Here is a 20,949-nt window from a genome sequence, read left to right as displayed (position 1 = left end):
ATTTAGAGCTTAGTAATATCTGAGGAAAGTGCTGGGGATGCAGAGGTTAGGCACTTGGCTGCTACTCAAAAGGTGCATAGTTCAAACCCACCAACCAAGAAGAAAGATGTGACAGTCTGCTTCTATAAAGATTCAGTCTTTGAAACCCTACAGGGCAGTTCTACTCTGTCCTCTGAGGTCACTATGAGTAGGAAATTGACTCAATGGCAACTGTTATTTTGTGTGTGTGTGTTTGAGGAATGTGTGTGTGTGTGTGTGTGTCTGAGGAATGTGTGTGTGTAAGAGTGTAAGAGAGAGATAGAGAGTATGAGGCATGCTTTAGATATTTTATTTATGGAAGTTACTCGGAAAACATTCAGGTGAATTGCTTTCCAGAATTAAATCTCTGACTCCTATACACGGTTGGACAGTTTTACAGTTTCAACCTTTATGAAAGGAACAGGAAGTAAGCATGGACATTGGAGTTGGACATATGTGGGTTTGAATTCTATATGTTCTGTTTAGTAGATTTTAAAAATCTTAAATGTTAGCACAACCTCTCTGAACCCAATTTTCTCCTCTGTAAAATGTATTGTAATTCCTGACTTGGACGGTTGCTTTGGGAATTATGGAATTATGTGAGATCTTGAGTGTAGAACAGTGTGCTTGGCATATATGAGGTGCTTACCAATGGTTTTCCCATTAGAATGTTAGCTTGATGCCCATAGAAGGGGTGTTTTCAGCCTTGTCTGTCCTGGAAGGTGATGGAAATCTCACATAGCATCACTCACCTGAAAGTAGCTGCTCCTTGATGCATTTCCTCTCTTGCAACCTAATCTGCCTTTCTTCTGCCTCTGTTAACCCATCTACTCAGTTGCTTAAGTACTTCTGATCATGCAGTGGTTAAGGAATTCAGTTACTAATCAAAAGCCATCTGCTTCCATAAATATTTACAGCCTTGGAAACTCTATAGGACTGTTCTACTCTGTCCTGTAGGGTCGCTATGAGTAGGAATCAACTCAGTGGTAGTGGATTTTTGATGTTGTTGTTGTTTGTTTTTTTAACTCGGCTACCTATAGAGTGTATCCAGCCTCTCTTGTATAACACTTATCCCCAATGCTAATAAAAGTCCTGATGGGAAAGGTCATTTTTCCTTCCTCTCTTTACCTTCCAAGGGCTAGTATTTTCCCCAGCATAAAGTAGGAACTGTGCCACATAATCCTTTTACATCTCTATTGATAACTGGAAACCAATAGCAAGTGCTTCATAAACGCTTGTAATTTCAGAGACGAATTTTCTGTTTCTCTCCAGTGAAGAACATGCAGGAAGAATACTGCTATCTTTTGAAAGAAAAGTTGCTCTTCAAATAAAACCGACAAAAATAGAAAATTAAGTGAGTATGGCAGTGCATAGAAAAGAAAAAGAAAAATTCCAGGTAGTTCATTTTAATAGATCCATCAGGTTTCTCTTTTCTTTTTTCAAATCATTTGCTTTTTCTCTTTTTTGAGGGAGAATCAGGACCAATACATGGATTAATTTATTACAATCAGTTATAAATCTCTTTAGTTGTTGAAAATTGGTACTTAGGAGGAGGTGAAGTGTGCTTCCTTGACTATCTGATTTTAACACACCTGTGAGTACAGGTGGGTGTTAGTTAATCTCCATTCAGCCAGGATGAGAAGGAATGTTTTCATCTTTTTTTTTTTTTTTTTTTTTGCTCTTCCCTTTGTCTTAGACCACTTTGGAAATATTTTCTGAGTGCCTCTTTCCCTCCTTGTAGGAAAGCCGTCTTCCACAGGTAGGGGTGGGGGTGCAGAGGTCTGTTGTTGCAGTTCTTGTTGTTTAATGAAGTGAGAATGTCCACTTCATTCTTACATTTTCTTCTGTTTAGCTCTTTCACAGATGATCGATCCCATTGGGGTGTCATTCAGCAGAAGTCATCGGAGCTGTGCTTTTGTTTGTCTGATTTTTAACTAGGCCCCAGCAGCAGGGAAATTATTGCCAGAAGATATACAGGTTCCCTTTGAACACAAGCCCTTCTGGTGCACTGGGGGTGGGGGCAGAGCACATGATTTACCCTGGCCTGGGAAAGATGGGACTTCTAGTCACCGACTGCAGCTGAGATGTTAGATGATCCTGGGCAAGCCACTGCTGTGCTCACAGTAGTAGGTTCTTCATTTGCAGAAGGATGCTGATTCAAACTACTCTAAGCTCCCTTTGAACCTGAAGTTCTAACATAATAAACTGGAAACAAAATTTAAAGTTTTAAAAAATGAAAATGTAAAGGACTGATTAAATGATGTCATTCCACCTGTCAGACCTCTCTGTACTTGCTCATGCTCCACACAACAGCAGCAGTGGACATTGATAGAATGTTAAGTTTCCAGAACACAGCAGGACTTTTTTGTTCACTTGGAGGACTTATGCTCCCCGGCCCATGGGGCCAGTACAGTCAGCAGCAGAAACCACAGATGGAAGGGTGTGTTTAGCTATGTTCTTTCTCTAGTTTGGGTCCAGAAAGTTGCTGGATACCTTTCCTAAACCAGAAATATAAATAGTAACCTGTCATCTATTAATAAGGATGTCCTCTAATTAGTGACTAAAATCTTTGGGGGCCTGAACACACCAGGCATTGAGCTTGTTTTTATGGAATAATTGGCAATGGCCAAGCAATGCCTCTTCCCCAAACTGCCCTATCAGGTGTAATTTCTAGCAATGATTCTCTTTTCCTTTTCTCTTACCCTCCAGTTTTCAAATTGAGTATTAGGAAACAAACTGGCCACAGAAAGTGTGTTGATAAGGTGGTCATTTTCTCCATATGGTTGTTGAGGCAGTGAAAGTCTCCTGTGATAAGGTTGGTGTGTACTCAGCCCTGGTACTTCAAGCTGTGTGGGTATAAGCAGTGGGATGTTCACCTCATACGTGGCAGAGGAGTAATTTCTGGGACCATCAGGTAGACCCTGATTCATGGCATCCCTCTGTGTGTCAGAATAGAACTGGCCTCTATAGGGTTTTTAGTGGCTCATTTTTGGAAGTAGATCACTAGACCTTTATTTCAGTGCACCTCTGGGTGGACTCAAGTCTCCAACTTTATGGTTTGCAGCCAAGTATGTTAACTGTACCCTTAGAGAATCCTGGAGTAAAGGAGATCCAAACATCAAACAGCACATTGCCATTTGTTGTGCACCTACTTACTGCATGCACCAATTGTGTCTCACACATGTGTGTACCACTAATTTCAACATACTTTGGTTGGAAGCTCTGGTGGCATAGTGCCTAATGCATTTCTACTTCCGTAGAGCTACTGCCTCAGAAACCCAAGGAAGGGTTTCTATGAGTCGGGATCAACTCAGAAACTTTGGTCAGATATGTAATATTCAGAGAACCTTGGTTTTCTAGCCCCTGCATCCTGCTCTTTGGTGCATTGGGTCAACCTTTAGGACCCCAACTTTTTCTTTGAGATTTTTGGAAACTTTGAATGACTTCAGTTCACTTTTCCAATTTGTTTGTTGAACATGAAGACCAGCAAGGAGAGTGAGGAGTGGTTGGCTCTCATGGAAGTCCAGGTCAGTTGATTGTGCTGCCTCAGAGGGATTGCTTTGAGGCACAAGAGTTGGTCTCCTCAGGGCTAAGTCAGGCCATGACAGCCCCTTCACACAGGATGTTTTCCTCTTAGGTCCACGCTTGTTCATATTAGGTGATCTAGAAGTTTGGGTATTTCCGTTTTGGAAATAAACTGAATTTGTTCATATTGTTTTACTACAGACATCATATGCATTGGCTGTTTTGGATCTAGAAGATGATCTGTGTGCATGGTCCTTTTTGGCATTGGGTGATGTTGGGCTTGGCTCCTACCTGCCACAGTGCTCTGTGCTCTTAGGGAATTATCACCATTTTGTGCCCCCACAGTGGGAAGGGAAGGCTATTGTAACACCCACCTGCCCACTTCCTCCCAATAGTTACCTCTTCCCTATGTCCATCCCTCCATGCACTCCTGCCTCCTGAGCTGCCTCCTTGTGCATAAGCAGCCCTTCTTTCTCCCATGATTGTTCTCTCCAAGGAGTGTATCTGCCTCAAGTAAATGTTTAATTCATATGCCTGTCTTTTGTTTGGCTGGAAACCACAGGTATGGGTACAATTCCAGACCTGAAGGGCAGCTAGGGGCCATAGTCTCAGTGGTTCCACCAGTCTCTATCAGACCAGCAAACCTGCTCCCCCTCTTTTTTTTTTCTCCAAATGATTTTGAGTTTTGTTCCACATTGTTCTCCCTCTCTATCAACGATCTCCTACATAGATCCCCTTCCAGTTGGATGACAGTGGTAGCTGGGCACCATCTAGTTCTGGTCTCATGGTCATATAGGCTGAGGATTGCATGGTGTACCAGTCGCGAGGACTAATTGTTTCCATGAATCTTTGGTTTTCTTCGTTCTTCTTTGCTCTGGACAAGGAGGGACCCATTGTTGCATCTAGATAGCAGCTTGTTAGCTTTTAAGATTCCGGTCGCTACTTGCCAAAGTAGGAGATGGAACAATGTTTTGTATAGTATGTCATGCCAATTGAGCTTGATGTTCCCTGCGACTATGGTCCCGAGCCCACAGGTTCAACTACTCGGTCCCTCTGGGTAGCTGGCTGTGACCAAGCAGTGACCACAACCTTGTCCATTGTCAGTTCTCCTATACACCTGGGAATTCTGATCATTCATATAAAGTTATAGGACCATTGTCTGCCAACCCTATACACTTGGATACACTCCCCACTTCATAGACATACCTAATAGTTCAGCCTGTCCACCCCTCTATCCACCCGTATAGTGTTTTAAAATGCTCAGAACCTGGCATATACAAAGAGTCTTCAATGAATGTCAACTGTGTTGCTTTTAATTTATTTATGAAGTTCCTACTAATAGCAAAAATACTAAAAATGTGATTACTCATAACTCCCAACCAAAGGAATGTCCTGTTCCTTACTATTTAACAGGGTAGGTCCCTGCCCCCTTTACTTTTTGCTCTCCATGTGGGACTGGTCAGTGGATTCTACCACAGAATGATTAACAGGCAGGTTTTGGAAGTATTCCAATTCAAACTAGAGGAATTTTTTTACAACTCATACTTGGGTTGTTTTTTTTCCTTCTTCAAGTCACAGATTTAGCCTATTTTTATTCATTTTTAGGGGGAGGGATTTGTATAGTATGAGCATACTTAGCCACATTAGTACTGTGGTCATAATTAGCACACTGCTCCCCATTGCTTGTGGGACTTGACACAGGCCTTGTGGTCTATGTTCTGGCAGATAGCCTTCCGAAGAGGGTGGAGTGTTTGTGCAATTTTTGCAGAGCAAAGCCATTTATCAGAGCCACCTCCTCTTCTCTCATACCCTGCCAAATAGAAGGTAAAGGCTACTTATATTAATTATTTCCTGGTAAGCAGAGATTCCTTAACAGGAGCCCAATTAGGCTGGCATTTTTACTCAGGGTCAATAAAGACACTCATCTGAGTGCTATCTCTTTTAATTTTCACATCAGTCCTTCAGAAGAACAATCAATCCACATCTCTGCATTGATAGCTGGGAACCTGAAGCTTAAAGTGATTTGCAAGTTAGTAGAAAAATGACAGTGGTGGAGCTGAACACACTGGTTCAAACCCAGTCCCAGGCATGTTCAGTTGGGCTGTTCTGTCTGCACGCACTCCACACATCTTGACACTTCACCTAATGAGTCAATATATTGGTTACATTTTACACTATCAAAGCTGTATGGGTGGCATTTGTGTTTGCCTTGTAACTTGGAACTGCCTTTCCTGGTGTCCTTTCATTTAATTTGCTTCAAATTCTGTGAAATAGGTATTTTTCATCCATGACTGTTCTGAAGACTTGCCCAAGGTCACTTGCTGAAACGCTTTTCAGAGCATAGTGACCTCAATGCTACCATACTTACAAACAGGACCACAGACTCATAGCCTTTAGATGTTGTGCCTGCCAGGCTGTCTCTGAGTTGGTAGGCAGCATGGGTCAGCAGTAGTACACAAAAGCTCCAAAGCCAGTAAACCTGGGTTCTAGCCCTACTCCTACTTCATAGCAGCTACTTTCACTTGGACAAGTTATTTATTCTCTTTGTGTATCAGTCCTTTACTGATAAAAGAGGAATAACAATATCAAATTTTTATTTCATGAAAATTAGAGAAAATGTGGTATGCCTACCTTATAATAACAGTATACCAGTTGCCACTGAGTCAGCTCCAAATCATGGTGACCCCATGAGTGTCAGAGTAGAACTGCTCTCCAGTAGCTGACTTTTTGGAAGTAGTTCACCAGGCCTTTCTTCCAAGGAGCCTCTGGGTAAACTTGAACCTCCAGCCTTTCAGTTGGCAGTCATTAACCATTTTCACCACTCAGGAACATGTTTTGTTGATGGCAGCTACCTCTGTTACTATTACCTTACATTCATCCCATGGCTGAATCCAAAATATAGTCCTTCTGAGTTCATGACCCTAGTTGCCTCTCTTGAAGAACATGGTTTAAAGCATTTTTTTGTTACATTTGTGACACCCTTCACCCTCAAGCTCTGCCCTAAGATGAGATCAGTGAGGTCTGGTAGCAACAGTAGCCCAGAGTCTCTACTGTTCATCACTGGAGCATGTGCTCAAGTCTGCACTCTCCAGAAGTACTCAGAAGTCAGTCTTGTCACTGTGGAATGTGTGCAACATGTGCCTCCAAAATCCCAGGTGCCTGCATAGAACAGGTTTCAGACCATAAACAGCTGCTTATTGTGGTATGCTAGCAACTTCACAGTAGAGAAATCAGACAAGGCAGGGGAGACGGGAGGGTGGATAGATGCAAGCTCTTGGCTAGATTGCTGAGGAGATGCTGTGTTGGAGGTTGAGATACGTGGCTTAGGTGATAAATGTTGGTGGTCAGAAGCTTATGGCTCAGGGAGTTGCTAAGTGTCACTGTCTGCACTGTAATTAATAATAGTAACAGAGCATTCAGCTTTTCCCACACACATTTTAGGCCTAAGCTTTTGATTGAGAATAGTAGAGCATGAAAGGCAGCCCCAAAGGCCAGGTGGTCCTGCCATGAGTTCATGGGCACCTACATGACCTATAGGTACCATGCTAAGTGAGAAGGCCTATATTTACATTTCGGCAGATTCCTGAACATTGACGGAATGGCAAGTTTGTTAATCAAATGTCCTCTGTATTTAGACTTTGTTACACAGCACGTAGTAGACATTTGATAAAGGTAGTCAGACACATGTATGACTGAAATACCTCCTTTGTCATACACGAACAGTAGACTCTTGTGAACTGATGAGCTGAGCTGTGTTAAAATTCAAAATCATGATGAAAATAACAGTGAGCCATTAAAGAGACACAAGTTGAAGTGCAAGGAATTCCAAAGGGATTCTTAGTGACAACTTTCTTTGCAGAGAAAAGTAGAAATAATTCTAGCTTCTCAAGATGTTTAATTATTTGAATTCTTTTTCTTATTCGACCCTTTGCTGGAGTAGAAATAGAATTTTGGCATCTGAGAAAAGTCTTTGTACTGTTTATTATGTAATACTATGTATTTATTTACAGACATACCTCAAATATTGTGAGTTCAGTTCTAGACCACCTCAATAAAATTAATATCGCAATAAAGAGAGTTACACAATTTTTTTTATTTCCCAGTGAATATAAAAGTTATGTTTATACTACACTGTAGTCTATTAAGTTGTGATAGCATTATAAAATAGTTGAAATGTTGTGAGAATTACCAAAATGTGGCATGGAGACATGAAGTGAGTACATGCTGTTAGAAAAATGATGCTGATAAACTTGCTTGTCTCAGGGTTGCAACAAACCTTCAATTTGTAAAAAAGAACTCATTACCTGCAAAGTGCAATAAAGAAATGCACAATAAAATGAGGTATGTCTGTATAACTCATTCCAAATTGTCTGAAGCCCACTCTCACTCCTGAACCTCCTTCTGCTCTCTTCCCACAGTTCTCCATACACAAGGGCCTGTTGATGGCAGCCTCTATGCTAAGGTGAGGAAGAAGAGCACCTCAGATCCCAGCATCCTGGGTGGCCCCCAGGCTGTCCCAGCCAACCACAGCCCAGACCACAGTGAACACACCCTGTCTGTCAGTAGTGACTCGGGCCACTCCACCTCTTCAATCAAGACAGACAAGACAGAGGAGCACCTGGCTCCTGGTGCAAAGAGGGGCCTGAGCCCCCAGGAGAAGGCTGAGTTGGACCAGCTTCTCAGTGGCTTTGGTCTAGAAGAGTCCGGGAGCTCATTCAAGGATATGACTGATGCTCAGAGCAAGTATAGTGGGACCCGCCACATCGTGCCAGCCCAGGTCCACGTTAACGGGGATGCCAAGCTGCGGGACAGGGAAACAGACATCTTGGATGATGAAATGCCCAACCATGACCTGCACAGTGTGGACAGCCTCGGAACTCTGTCCTCTTCAGAGGGGCAGCCCTTGGCCCACCTTGGTGCCTTCACTTGCCATAAGAGCAGCCAGAACTCCCTCTTGTCTGATGGCTTTGGCAGCAACACTGCTGAAGACCCACCTGGCAGTCTTGGTCCAGACCTGGACATTGGCATGGAACTGCTCTATGAGCGGCCATTTGGAAACCGGGAGCCCAGGCAGCCACCAACCCTGATGAAGAAGCCCTCTGTGTCAACACAGCCACAGACCTATAAGCAGAGCAGCTATTCCACACAGACCTGGGTGCGCCAACAGCAGATGGTGGCTGCACACCAGTACAGCTTCACACCTGATGGGGAGGCCAAGCTTGTTAGCCACAACACAACTGAAAATCCTGGCTTCATCCCAGCCCAGGCCAGAGTGCCAGTCACCCCGGCCCAAGGGGCTAACAGCAGAGTGGCTGTCCAGAGAGGTGCAGACAGTGGGCCAAAACCCCCAATCACACAGCTGCCCCCTCCCAGCAAAGCATTCAAACCCAGATTTGCAGATGAAAACACCATGAATGGGGTTGACCTAGAGCTGAATACAGTCCTCTCTCCAGGCTCCCCAACCCTGGATATCGACCAGTCCATTGAACAGCTCAATAGGCTCATCTTGGAGCTGGACCCCACCTTTGAGCCTATCCCGACCCACATGAATGCACTGGGCAGTCAGGCCAATGGTGTTACGCCCCTGGATGGAGCAGACAGCCGGCTTCGAGCCAGTGGCAAGCTGCAGGACCCAGGAGAAGGCCCCAACAGGACACCTGGGAGGCAAGGTGAGCTGAGTATGGTACAGTGCTAGAACTGGGCAGGTATGACATTTCACAAGGCCCACTGAGGAGTGAGCTATTGGTGAAATTGACAGTGGAGAGGCTCTTGCTTTGGATCATACACTCTTTTGAATATTTTGACATAGGCTCTCTGAAAGCATATTTGGAGTGTGGGAAGAAGGCCACATGGGTTGAGCAAAAGTCCTATTCTTTAGGGTTAGGACAGCATAGGGACTAGATGCTACCATTTGGGCAAGTTGATCATTCATCAGTAAGGGGCTCTGGTGGCATGGTGCCTAAGGCATTTGACTAACTAGAAGGTTGGCAGTTCAAACCTACTAGCCACTCCATGGAAGGATGATGGAGCAATCTACTTTTGTAAAGATTTACTGCCTTGAAAACCCAATGGTGGTTGCTATGAGCTGGAATTGACTTGATGGCAGTGAGTTTGGTTTTGGTGTTTTTGGTATTAATGTCCATGAGCAGTGGTGCACCAGGCCAGGATAGCACAGTGTCAAGCCAGACTGCCTGTGTATGAATCCTCACACAGCCCCTCACAGGATGTGCCATTCTGGCCCAAGTGTTAAACTGTTCTAAGACTCAGTTTCTACATCTGCAGGATGGGCTTAATAATGAAACCTTTCCGTCTGTGAGGATGAATCTGTAAAGAATAGTATTCAACATAGTATATGATTTACAGGAAAGGGCTGGGGAAAGAGAGAGAAGCTCCATGTGGGAGTGGGGGCGTAGGAAGGTCAGAGAGATAAGGGGGAGGTGGCGGTACTCTGCTGCATATGGAGACTTGCTGAACAGCAGGTTCAGGGGTACTGTGTTGCAGGCCTTGGCAGGGAACTTCCAGCCACAGGGCCAGGATCCTAAGAAGCAGCAGTGACAGCACAGGGTTGCCAGGACTGGTGGGCTGGCTGCAGTGGAAGTGCAGGGCACCATCAGGGGTGCATGCTTTCTGCCATAGCACATGCCCTCCCTCCCTTGGGTATGAATTTGGAAATCAGGGCAGGAGAGAGCCTTCCTAGATGCCTGCATGAGTCCAGCTGTGAAGCCCTGGACAATGAAGGGGATGGCAGTAGTGTGTGTGGGCTGCATGAGTGTGGCATGGTAAATGTTGAGACAGGGCTATTATAACATGTTGTTGGTGTAGAGAGATATACAAAGGAAGGGCAGGACCCTAGAGAAAGACTATGGTTGGCTTGGGCCTGGAAGGATAGAGAGGAAGGGTACATCAGGCAGGAGTTTCTTTCTTTTTTTTTTTTTTTTTTTTTTAATTGCTGACAGTTTAATGGCAATAGTCATGACAATTTTTTTTCCTTTTCTAGCAACAGTGCTAACATTCAGGAAACTCTTTTTTTCCCCTCTTTTTTTTTTTTTTAATTGTGATTTAGATGAAAATGTACAATGGAAATTCACTTCCCATACTGCAGTTCACATACACTTTGTCTCATGACATTGATCATACTTTACTACAATGCAACAGCTCCCCTCCCACTTCCTCCCGATAGTTACCTCTTCCCTGTGTCCATCCCTTCATGCACTCCTGCCCCCTGAGCAGTCTCCCTGTGCATACATAGCCCTTCTATTCTCCCATGATTGTTCTCTCTAAGGAGTGTATCTACCTCAGGTAACTGTTCAATTCATATGTCTGTCTTTTGTTTGGCTGGAAGCCACAGGTGTGGGTTCAATTCCAGACCTGAAGGGCAGCTAGGGGCCATAGTTTCAGTGGTTCTACTGGGCTCTATCGGGCCAGCAAACCTGGTTCCACCCCCTTTTTCTCTTCTCCAAATGGTTTTGAGTTTTGTTCCACATTGTTCTCCCTCTCTATCCAGGATGTCCTACATAGATCCCCTTCCAAGTGGTTGACAGTGCTAGCCAGACACTATCTAGTTCTTCTGGTCTCATAGGCATATAGGCTGCAGCTCGGATGGTGTACCAGTTGCTAGGACTAATTGTTTCCATGAATTTGTGGTTTTGTTCATTCTTCTTTGCTCTGGACAAGGAGAGACCCATCGTTACATCTAGATGGCAGCTTGAAATTTTTATGATCCCAGTCACTAGTCGCCAGAGTAGGAGGTGGAACAATGTTTTAAGTAGTATGTTATGCCAATTGAGCTTGATATCCCCTGTGACTATGGTCCCAAGCCCACAGGTTCAACTTACTCGGTCCCTCTGGGTAGCTTGCTGTGACCAAGCAGTGACTACAACCTTGCCCCTTGTCAGCTGTACTATACACCTGGGAATTCTGATCATTCACATAAACTTATAGGACTATTGTCAGGCAGGGGTTTCTGAGGACGTGCTGGCTGGAGAGATAGAGTCAAAAAGAAGATTGGTACAGGTGGTTAGAACTGTCCTTCAGAGGGCTACTAGGCAGTGTATAACCTCCTTGGGAGAGCCTCCCTTAGGGACCTGAGAATGTGGTGTTTGTGTTATGTCAGGAATTTCACCCAGTGTTGGTATGTGGGATGTGCTTTCCCACTTGGCCCCTTCAAGTAAGCCTCCTTCCAAAAGCAGACAAACTAGAAGAGTAGTACATGGAAGAGACACTGAGTTTTCCTTTTTCCTGGCTTCTCCCATATCTTTTTTGGTGCTCCTAAATGAGGTCATGAATGTTGTCTAATATAGTGTTAGAAGATGGCACAGGACCACATAACATTTCATTCTGTTATACATAAGTTTACCATGAGTTAGAGCCCACTTGTTGGAAACTAACAACAAAGTGAGATCATTACTATCAAATCATCATGGTGTACTAGTAACATTGATGAGAAAAAAAAAAAAAAATTATGCTGGGCGTTGTTCCCTTGGCCACAGGTACTATTTTGCACTTGAGTTTACAGAGGGGTCAGTAGGTTAAGTGACCCACCCAACACCACACAGATAGTAAGTAATGAAGTAGGAATCTTGGCCATACTGTTTCATGTCTGGAAGCAGGATTGGGGGTGGAGGAGGCACAGGCTCTGCAATTGTCCCTGCTGACCTTAAGGCTGAGAGATATCATTGATGACTATTGGTCTTTGGTGGGTAAATCACTTCATGTCTGTGAATTTCTGTGTATTCTACCTGTTTACAAGGAAACCTTATCACAGTGCCTGACCTGCAGAAGGAATTCACATGTAACTCTCATACACAGGGACCCTAAGTGAAGAAACTATGTAGCATCCTTGCTTGCCTGAGTAACTTGGACCCTTTCTATCATTAACTGGGAGAGAAGGAGTTCGAAAAGTCTCCCATGAGTAGATTATTAAACACTATATGACAATAAGGAGCTCTGGTAGGATAGTGGCTAAAGCACTTGACTGCTAACCAGAAGACTGGCGGTTCAAACCCACCAGCCACTCCTCGGAAGGAAGGTTGGGCAATCCTACTTCTGTAGTGATACTGCTTCAGAAACCCAAGGAGGGGTCGCTATGAGTTGGGGGTCACTCGACGGCACATAACAACAACAACAACATATGACAATAGCTCTGATACAATAGCAACAACACTAGTGGCAATGACTTAGTGGAGATGGAGGCCAAAGAATGTAGATATATTAGCAAATTCAACCAAGTATATTCAGGAAATTCTGAGTTAAAAAATTGTTTTTAAGTGAAATGAAACCATCCAGTTTTCTCTCCTGGCCCATTGCTTATCTAAGTAAACCTATCTGAAATATATTACATGGAAAAATTAAAGGCCTGGACAGATTTTGGTCATTTTGAATCAAACAACCATATGATCTACTATGCCAGGAATGACAAATTGAAGAGGAATGGTGTGGCATTCATCATAACAAAGGATGTTTCAAGGTCTGTCCTAAAGTACAGTGCTGTCAGTGATAGGATAATATCCACACACTTACAAGGAAGACCCATTAATACTACTATTATTCAAAATTACACACCAACAACCAAAGCCAAAGATGAGGAAATTGAAGATTTTTATCAACTTCTGCAGTCTGAAATTGACCAAACATGCAATCAAAATGTGTTGCTTATCACTGGTGATTGGAATGCAAAAGTTGGAAACAAAGAAGAATCACCAGTAGTTTGGAAAATTTGGCCGTGGTGACAGAAATAATGCTGGAACTTGCATGGTAGAATTTTGCAAGACCAACGACTTGTTCATTGCAAACAACTTTTTTCAACAACATAAACAGCACCTGTACATGTGGACTTCACCAGATGGAGCACACAGGAATCAGATTGACTACATCTGTCGCAAGAGGTGATGGAAACGTTTATCTTCAGCCAAAACAAGGCCAGGAGCTGATTGTGGAACAGACCATCAACTGCTCATATGCAAGTTCTACTTGAAGTTGAAGACAATTAAAACAAGTCCATGAGAGCCAAAATATGACCTTGAATATATCCCTCCTGAATTTAGAAACCATCTGAAGAACAGATTCGATGCATTGAACACCAGTGACTGAAAACCAGAAGAATTGTGGGATGACATCAAGAGCATCATCCATGAAAAAAGCAAGAGGTCTTTAAAAAGATAAGAAAGAAAGAAAAGACCAAACTGGATATCAGAAGAGACTGAAACTTTCCCTTGAATGAAGAGTAGCTAAAGCAAATGGAAGAAATGACAAGATAAAAGAGCTGAACAGAAGATTTCAAAGAGCAGCTTGAGCAGACAAAGCCAATTACTATAATGAAATGTTCAAAGACCTGGAGTTAGAAAACCAAAAGAGAAGAACATGGTCGGCATTTCTCAAGCTAAAAGAACTGAGGAAAAAAAATAAGCCTAGAGTTGCAATATTGTAAGATTCTACAGGCAAAATATTGAATGATGCAGGAAGCATTAAAAGAAGATAGAAGGAATACACAAATCACTGTACCAAAAAGAACTGATCTATCTTCATTCATTTCAGGAGGTGGCATATGTTCAAGAAACAATGGTATTGAAGGAAGATATTGAAGCTGCACTGAAAGAATTGGTGAAGAACTAGGCTCCAGAAATTGATGGAGTACCCATTGAGATGTTTTCAACAAACAGATGCTCCACTGGAGGCACTCATTTGGTTATGCCAAGAGATTTGAAAGACAGCTACCTGGCCAACTGACTGGAAGAGATCCATATTTGTACCCATTCCTAAGTTGATCCCACAGAATATGGAAATTATTGAACAGTATCATTAATATCACATGCAAGTAAAATTTTACTGAAGATAATTCAGAAATGGTTGTAGCAGTATGTTGACAGAGAACTTCGAGACATGCAAGCTGGATTCAGAAGAGGACGTGGGATGAGGGATATCATTGCTGATGTCAGATGGATCTTGGCTCAAAGCAAAGAATACCAGAAAGATGTTTACTTGTGTTTTATTGACTATGCAAAATCATTTCATTTGATTGTGTGGATCTTAACAAATTTTGGATAACATTGAGAAGAACGGGAATTCCAGAACACTTAATTGTACTCATCAGGAACTTGTACATAGACGAGGAGACTGTTGTTCAAACAGAATAAGGGACCATTGCATGGTTTAAAATCAATAAGGGAGTGCATCAGGGTTGTATCCTTTACCATACTTATTCAACCTGTATGCTGAGCAAATAATCCGAGAAGCTGGACTATGTGATGAAGATGTGGCATTAGGATTGGAGGAAGAATCATTAACAACATGTGATACACTAATGACACAATTTTGCTTGCTGAAAGTGAGGATGATTTGAAGTACTTACTGTTAAAGATTGAAGAATAGAGTCTGCAGTATGGATTACGTCTCAATATAAAGAAAACAAAAATCCTCACAACTGGTCCTATAAGCAACATTACAATAAATGGAGAAAAGATTGAAATTGTCAAAGACATCATATTGCTTGGTTCTACAATCGATGCCAATGGAAGCAACAGTCAGGACATCAGACGATGTAAGCACTGGCAAATTGGCTGCAAAGAACCTCTTTCAAGTGCTGAACAGCTAAGATGTCTCCGTGAGGACTAAGGTATGCTGACACAAGCCATGGTATTTTCAATCACCTCATATGCTTGTGAGAGATGGACAATGACTAAGGAAGGCTGAGGAAGAATTGATGCTTTGGAGCTGTGGTGTTGGCAAAGAATGCTGAAAGTACCATGGACTACTAAAAGAACTAACAGTTCTGTCCTGGAGGAAGTACAGCCAGAATGCTCCTTGGAGGCGAGAATGGCCAGACTTCGTCTCACATACTTTGGTCATGTTGTCAGAAGGGACCATTCCTTGGAGATGGATGTCATGCTTGGTAAGGTGGAGGGTCAACAAAGGAGGGGAAGCCTCTCCATGAGATGGATTAGCACGGTAGCAGCGGCGATGGCCTCAAGTATAACGAGAATCATTGAGATGGCTCAGGACCGGACAGTGTTTCATTCTGCTGTGCAGAGGGTCACTATTAGTCGGAGATGACTTGACGGCACCTGACAACATAACAACAAACAACAGAAGTCTTTTCTCCTTGATTAAAATGTCTTCTAAGATTTGAAAAAGATTGGAGGCTCCTAAGTGTATTAAGGAGATCTGGTGGTATAGTGGAAGCCCTGGTGGTGTAGTGCCTAAGGCATTTGACTGCTAACCAGAAGGCTGGTGGTTCAGACCCACCAGCCACTCCTTGGACGGAAGACTTGGCAATCTACTTCCATAGAAATACCTCCTCGGAAACCCAAGGAGGAGTCTTTATGACTCGGAATTGACTTGACAGCAGTGAGTTTGGTTTTGGGTTTGGTGGTTTATTGGGTAAGCATTTGGCTGCTAACCAGAAGTTAGTGGTTCACACCCATCAGCTGCTCCACAGAAGGAAGATGAGGCAATCTACTTCCATAAAAATTTATAGGCTTGGAAACCCAGTGGGGGTTGTTACGAGTCAGAACAGACTCAATGGCAGTGTTTTTGTTTTTCATATGCATTCATAAATATGGGGAAAGGACATGAAAACTCATGTCAGCATATAACAGCCTCTTGAGGTTAATGTATTTTTCAGCTGACTGAATTCAGTGCTTAGTGATTCCTTGTTCTTGCTGTAACAAAATACTTTAGTGCCAGGAGTTTTTAAGAGGTCACTTCATATGCTTCAATGCTCAGGTTGGCTGTATTTAAAGTACTTGATAATAATAACTAAAATTTTGATTTTTCTACCATCAAGAGGAAAACTAAAACACAGAGGAAGGGGGAGGGGAGGTGGGAAAAAGAGAAGGATCCTCTTTAATTCCTTTTATTATAAAAATAAATTGAGATTTTTTTAAAATTAAAGAACTTTAATACCTCAAAAATAGACCAGTAAAGTTCAGTGGATGTTTGATTATTAATCATAAATAAAAATAAATTTATTTTCTAATCCATTCATTTAATTTTTTTATTGTAGTTGAATATATATAACATAAAAATTTCCATTTTAACCATTTCTAAGTGCATAATTCAATGACATTAATTATTTTTACAATGTTATGCAACCATTGCCATTATCTATTTCCAGACATTTGTAATCACTTTTTAAAACATACTTTCCCATTAACACCCATAATAGCCCCTGGTAACTTCTAATCAACTTTTTACCTCTATGAATTTTCCTTTTCTAGTTATCTCATATATATACTATTTGTCCTTTTGTGCCTGGTGTATTTCACTCAGCATAATATTTTCAAGGTTCACCCATGTCATAGCCAAATATATTCTCTTGTATGTATGTACCACATTTATCGGTTTTCTATTGGTGAACAGTTAGATTGTTTCCACCTTTTGACTATCGTGAAAAATGCTTCAATGAACATTGGTGTAGAGGTATCTGTTTGAATCCTTGCATTCAAGCCTTTTGGATATATACCTAGGAGTGGAATTGCTAATTTGTATGGTACTTCCATGTTTAACTTTTTGAGGGACCACTGAACTGATTTCTACAGTGGTTGTACCATTTTATAGCAATGTAGAAGTATTGTAATTTCTTCATACCTTTGCCAACAGATTTTATGTTCTGTTTCTCTGATAATAGCCACCCTAGTGTGGGCATGAAGTGATAGTCAATGTAGTTTTGATTTGCATTTCCCCAATTACTAATTACATTGAACATTTTTTCATATGCTTATTGGCCATTTATATATCTTCTTTGGAGAAATGGCCATTCATGTCATTTGTGCATTTTTATATTGGATTGTTTCTTGTTGAGTTATAGGAATTCTTTATATATTCAGGAAATTAAAACCCTTGTTAGATATGTGATTTGCAAATATTTTTTCCTGTTTTCTGTGTTGTGTTTTCAGTTTCTTGATAATGTCTTTTGATGCACAAAAGTTTATAATTTTGATGCAATCTCATTTATCTATTTTTCTTCTGTTGCTCATGCAAACAAAATAATTCATTGCCAAATCAAGGTCATGAAGATTTAACCTTATGTTTCCTCCTAAGAGTTTTTTTTATTTTAGCTCTTATATTCAGATTGTTGATCCATTTTGAGTTAGTTTTTATATATGGTGTGAAGTAGGGTTCTAAATTCATTCTTTTGAATGTGGAAACCCAGTTGTTCCAGCACATTTTGTTGAAAAGACTATTCTTTTCCCATTAAATTGTCTTCATATCCTTGTTGAAAATCAATTGATCATTAATACATATTGTTTTTTTGGAGGGGGAGACTTTTGTTTCTATTTTACTCCAATTTTGAACATCTTTAAAGTAAGTAATTTCCAGGAATTTTTTTTAATAGGAATCTTGGACTATTTGTTGAATTTTCTTCATGCCTTTAGAAATATAAAGATGTCAGAAGATTAGATATTAAGAAATTGGATACTAGTCTTCAGAGACTTTTGTAAGTGTTGAAAATTACTTCCTAGTAGGAAGTTGGTTAGAAAAATGAGAACTCTACCTAAACAGTGATTACTCACTGGTGTCAAGTCGATCCTGACTCATAGGACACAGTAGAACTGCTCCATATGGTTTCCAAGGCTGTAAATCTTTGCAGAAGCTGATTGCCACCCCTTTCTCCTATGGAATGGCTTAGGGGTTCAAACCACCAACCTATAGGTTAATAGGAAGGCACTTAACCACCGTGCCACTAGAGCTTCTTGCACCAGTTCACAACCATTCAGAGTGTGACTGAGCAAGTTAATGCCCCATCCATCCTCCAACTTAGTTTCCTTATGTAGAATGCATTTCTTGTTTTAGGTGACCTCCAAGCTGGGAAATGTAACAAGCCTTTGAGAATTTATATTTAATGTAAAGAAGATGGGGAAGGGTAGAGTCATTCTCTGAATCACCTGTACAGCAGAACATTGAATCCCATTCCAGGATATCTTGTCTTGATAGAAATCCCATCTAAAGAATGCTTAAATTTGTACCCATTAAGCCACTTGAATTGAGTGGGGAAAGAGAACATTACTTTCCTCCTTGGCAGGTATAAGGAATGCTAGAACCCATTTGATTTTAAAATTTAAATTTATTAGTCTCAATTAGAAGAGACTATAGCAGCTATCAACAGAATTTTTTTTTTTTTTTTTTTTTAACTTGGTGGCACGGAGTTTGTGGTGGTTATGTTTGTCTGTCAACTTGGCTAGGCCTGGTTGAGTGTCTGGGCAGCTGATGGTAGTTATTCCCCATGATGGGACTGGTAGTCAACTCCATGGTGGCATCTACCATAAGCAGCTGAGTAGCTGCCTTTGGGGGTGTGGTCTGCTTCCTGTATATAATGAGAAGTTTTGGGAATGGCCTGCAGCATATGTCACACTTGGACCCTGCAGGTAGCCATGTTATTTCTCAGCAGCCTGCTATGCTTTGCCAACCTTGGGACTTACAATGGATTTAAGGGAATGGCCTGACATGTGGTTTGGTAACATCAGGACTGTGCCTTTTCACTTGTCAACCTTGGGGCTTCTCAGCCTCAGCACCCAGTAGCTGTCTGAGTGAAGAAACAACTCTAGCTCCAGTGGGTCAGAGGCAGGAGGCAAAGCTGGACCTCAAGGTTGAGGGGGTTTCACCCAGCTCCTAGAGCCTGGCAGTTTGAACTTGGACTTACAGTCTCCAAATTGTAAGAATAAACTCCTGTTTGTTAAAGCCATTCCATTTGTGGTGTATTCTTGTCAGAGTGGCACTAGGTAACCAGAACAGGAATACATAAATGTGTAGTAGCTCAACATTTGGCTACAAGTCCCTGGAACCTCTTCAGAAGAATAGAGGATGATGGAAACCTGTGCTTTGAAGGAGTGCCAGATCTCCAGACCACAGGCATCCCCCTCAGTCAGAGGATGTGGAATGGCAGGATGAGCTCTTCCACATGTGCTTTCAGTTCCAGTATACTAAGTAGGAGGGCTTCGCAAGTCAGAAAACCTTTATGAAATGCCCAGGAAGGCAGCCATTAATCTGCCCAGTGTATAGTTCCCATCACTGCATGCATGGCAACAGGAGGAAAATGAGGGCTCAGCCCAATGGACAGCATAGCAGGGTTTGACCAGGATCCATGTAGAGTCTTGCTCACAAACAGGAAAACCTGGTCTAAAATTCCTGGAGGGCTATATCTTCTAACTTCCAGGAGTAAATCCTCCCTGGCTTACTTTCCTTGTCCTCCCCAGACTCTGACTACTGCATGATTGTCTTCACTCTGGCTCTAGATAGTTTGTCAAAGAGACATCAGCAGCCTGAAGTTAGCAAAAATGTTCATTCTTTGCAGATTGTGTCCTGAACATGACAAAGATAACCATTTCCCTGGGTGGTGAGAGGTTTGGGACTATAGTACCCAGAGGTCCTCATGGGAACTGCTGTAGGCAGAAGCAACTCTGTAGGCAGAAGCCCACCCACTGCAGATTGTGCTATTTCTGGTATGAAAAATTACACAAAAAAATGACTGAAAATTTCCTGAGAAAGTCTTGTTCATACTAGCAAGATAATGAATGGTGAGGAAGAAAAAGACAAGGATAGTTAACAGCTGCTGTTTTGAGCATTCACTCTGTTCTAGGCAGTGCTCATGACTTACACATCCTGCTTCCTGGCATGTCCATGCAGATGATAAGAGTATGATCAAAGTGTGCCAATCAAAACACAGCACTATCTGGTCAACTTGTGACAGCACAGCAGGACATCAAGGTGCAGTCCAGTGACCCACATGACCCTGCAGAACACCTGCCTACACCATAAGGCGGTTCATTATGCAAGAGTGTAGATGGGCCTGCACCTAGTCAGAAGACAGGCAGACTAAGAGGCCTCAACTTCCAGCCTTCCAGCTGAAAGGGAGACTGTCTGCTGTGAGAGAGTTGTGGAGGATGGAGGACCATGGACTCTCAGCACCAGTGCTGTATTGTGTCCTCCTTTAATGTGGAATGAGATTGAGGAGTTGGGTTTTGGGCATTGCACCCTTATAGCACTGATTACCTCCTCACTCACCTGCCTGTCAGGGGAGGCAGCTCCTGCTTGGGTCTGACTGCCTCTGGCAGACTGCTGGATCCTGCATACCTGCTGGCCCTGGCTCTCCTAGGCACACTTGCTCTTCCTGTGGTTGGGTTTCTTGGATCACATTCTTTAAGTAGGGGGATATTTAGATGCATGCTACTTGAATAACCTGTGAAATTTAAGAATTTAAGGCCAACTCCATTTTTTTCCATACCTTGAGAAATTCTTGCTTTGTGTTATCAAAATATTTTATTCATATTTTATCAACCCCAAGCATATGATTAAACAAATTGGTAGGTACCTCACTCTGCTTGCAGACAGTACTGTGCCATTTCCATTAATGGTTTTAATTTCTTTCTGTAGACATTGGCATCTGCTTCATTAATATTTTTTTTTCTTTTT

General features: G+C 42.1%; 1 protein-coding gene across 1 annotated transcript in view; it reads left to right on the top strand.

Annotated features, from left to right (window-relative positions):
• TNS3 (tensin 3) overlaps positions 1–20,949 on the top strand; it is a 290,262-nt gene that overhangs the window by 94,823 nt on the left and 174,490 nt on the right. Inside the window, exon 12 of the mRNA XM_042781438.1 lies at positions 7,962–9,212. Within this exon, the coding sequence (XP_042637372.1) occupies positions 7,962–9,212 (1,251 nt within the window). The remainder of the gene's footprint in view (positions 1–7,961; positions 9,213–20,949) is intronic.

Source organism: Orycteropus afer, unplaced genomic scaffold, assembly GCF_000298275.1.
Source record: "Orycteropus afer afer isolate SDZICR_OR568_19922 unplaced genomic scaffold, OryAfe1.0 scaffold00121, whole genome shotgun sequence".
NCBI lineage: Eukaryota > Metazoa > Chordata > Mammalia > Tubulidentata > Orycteropodidae > Orycteropus > Orycteropus afer.
This window is presented reverse-complemented; position numbering and strand designations above follow the sequence as displayed.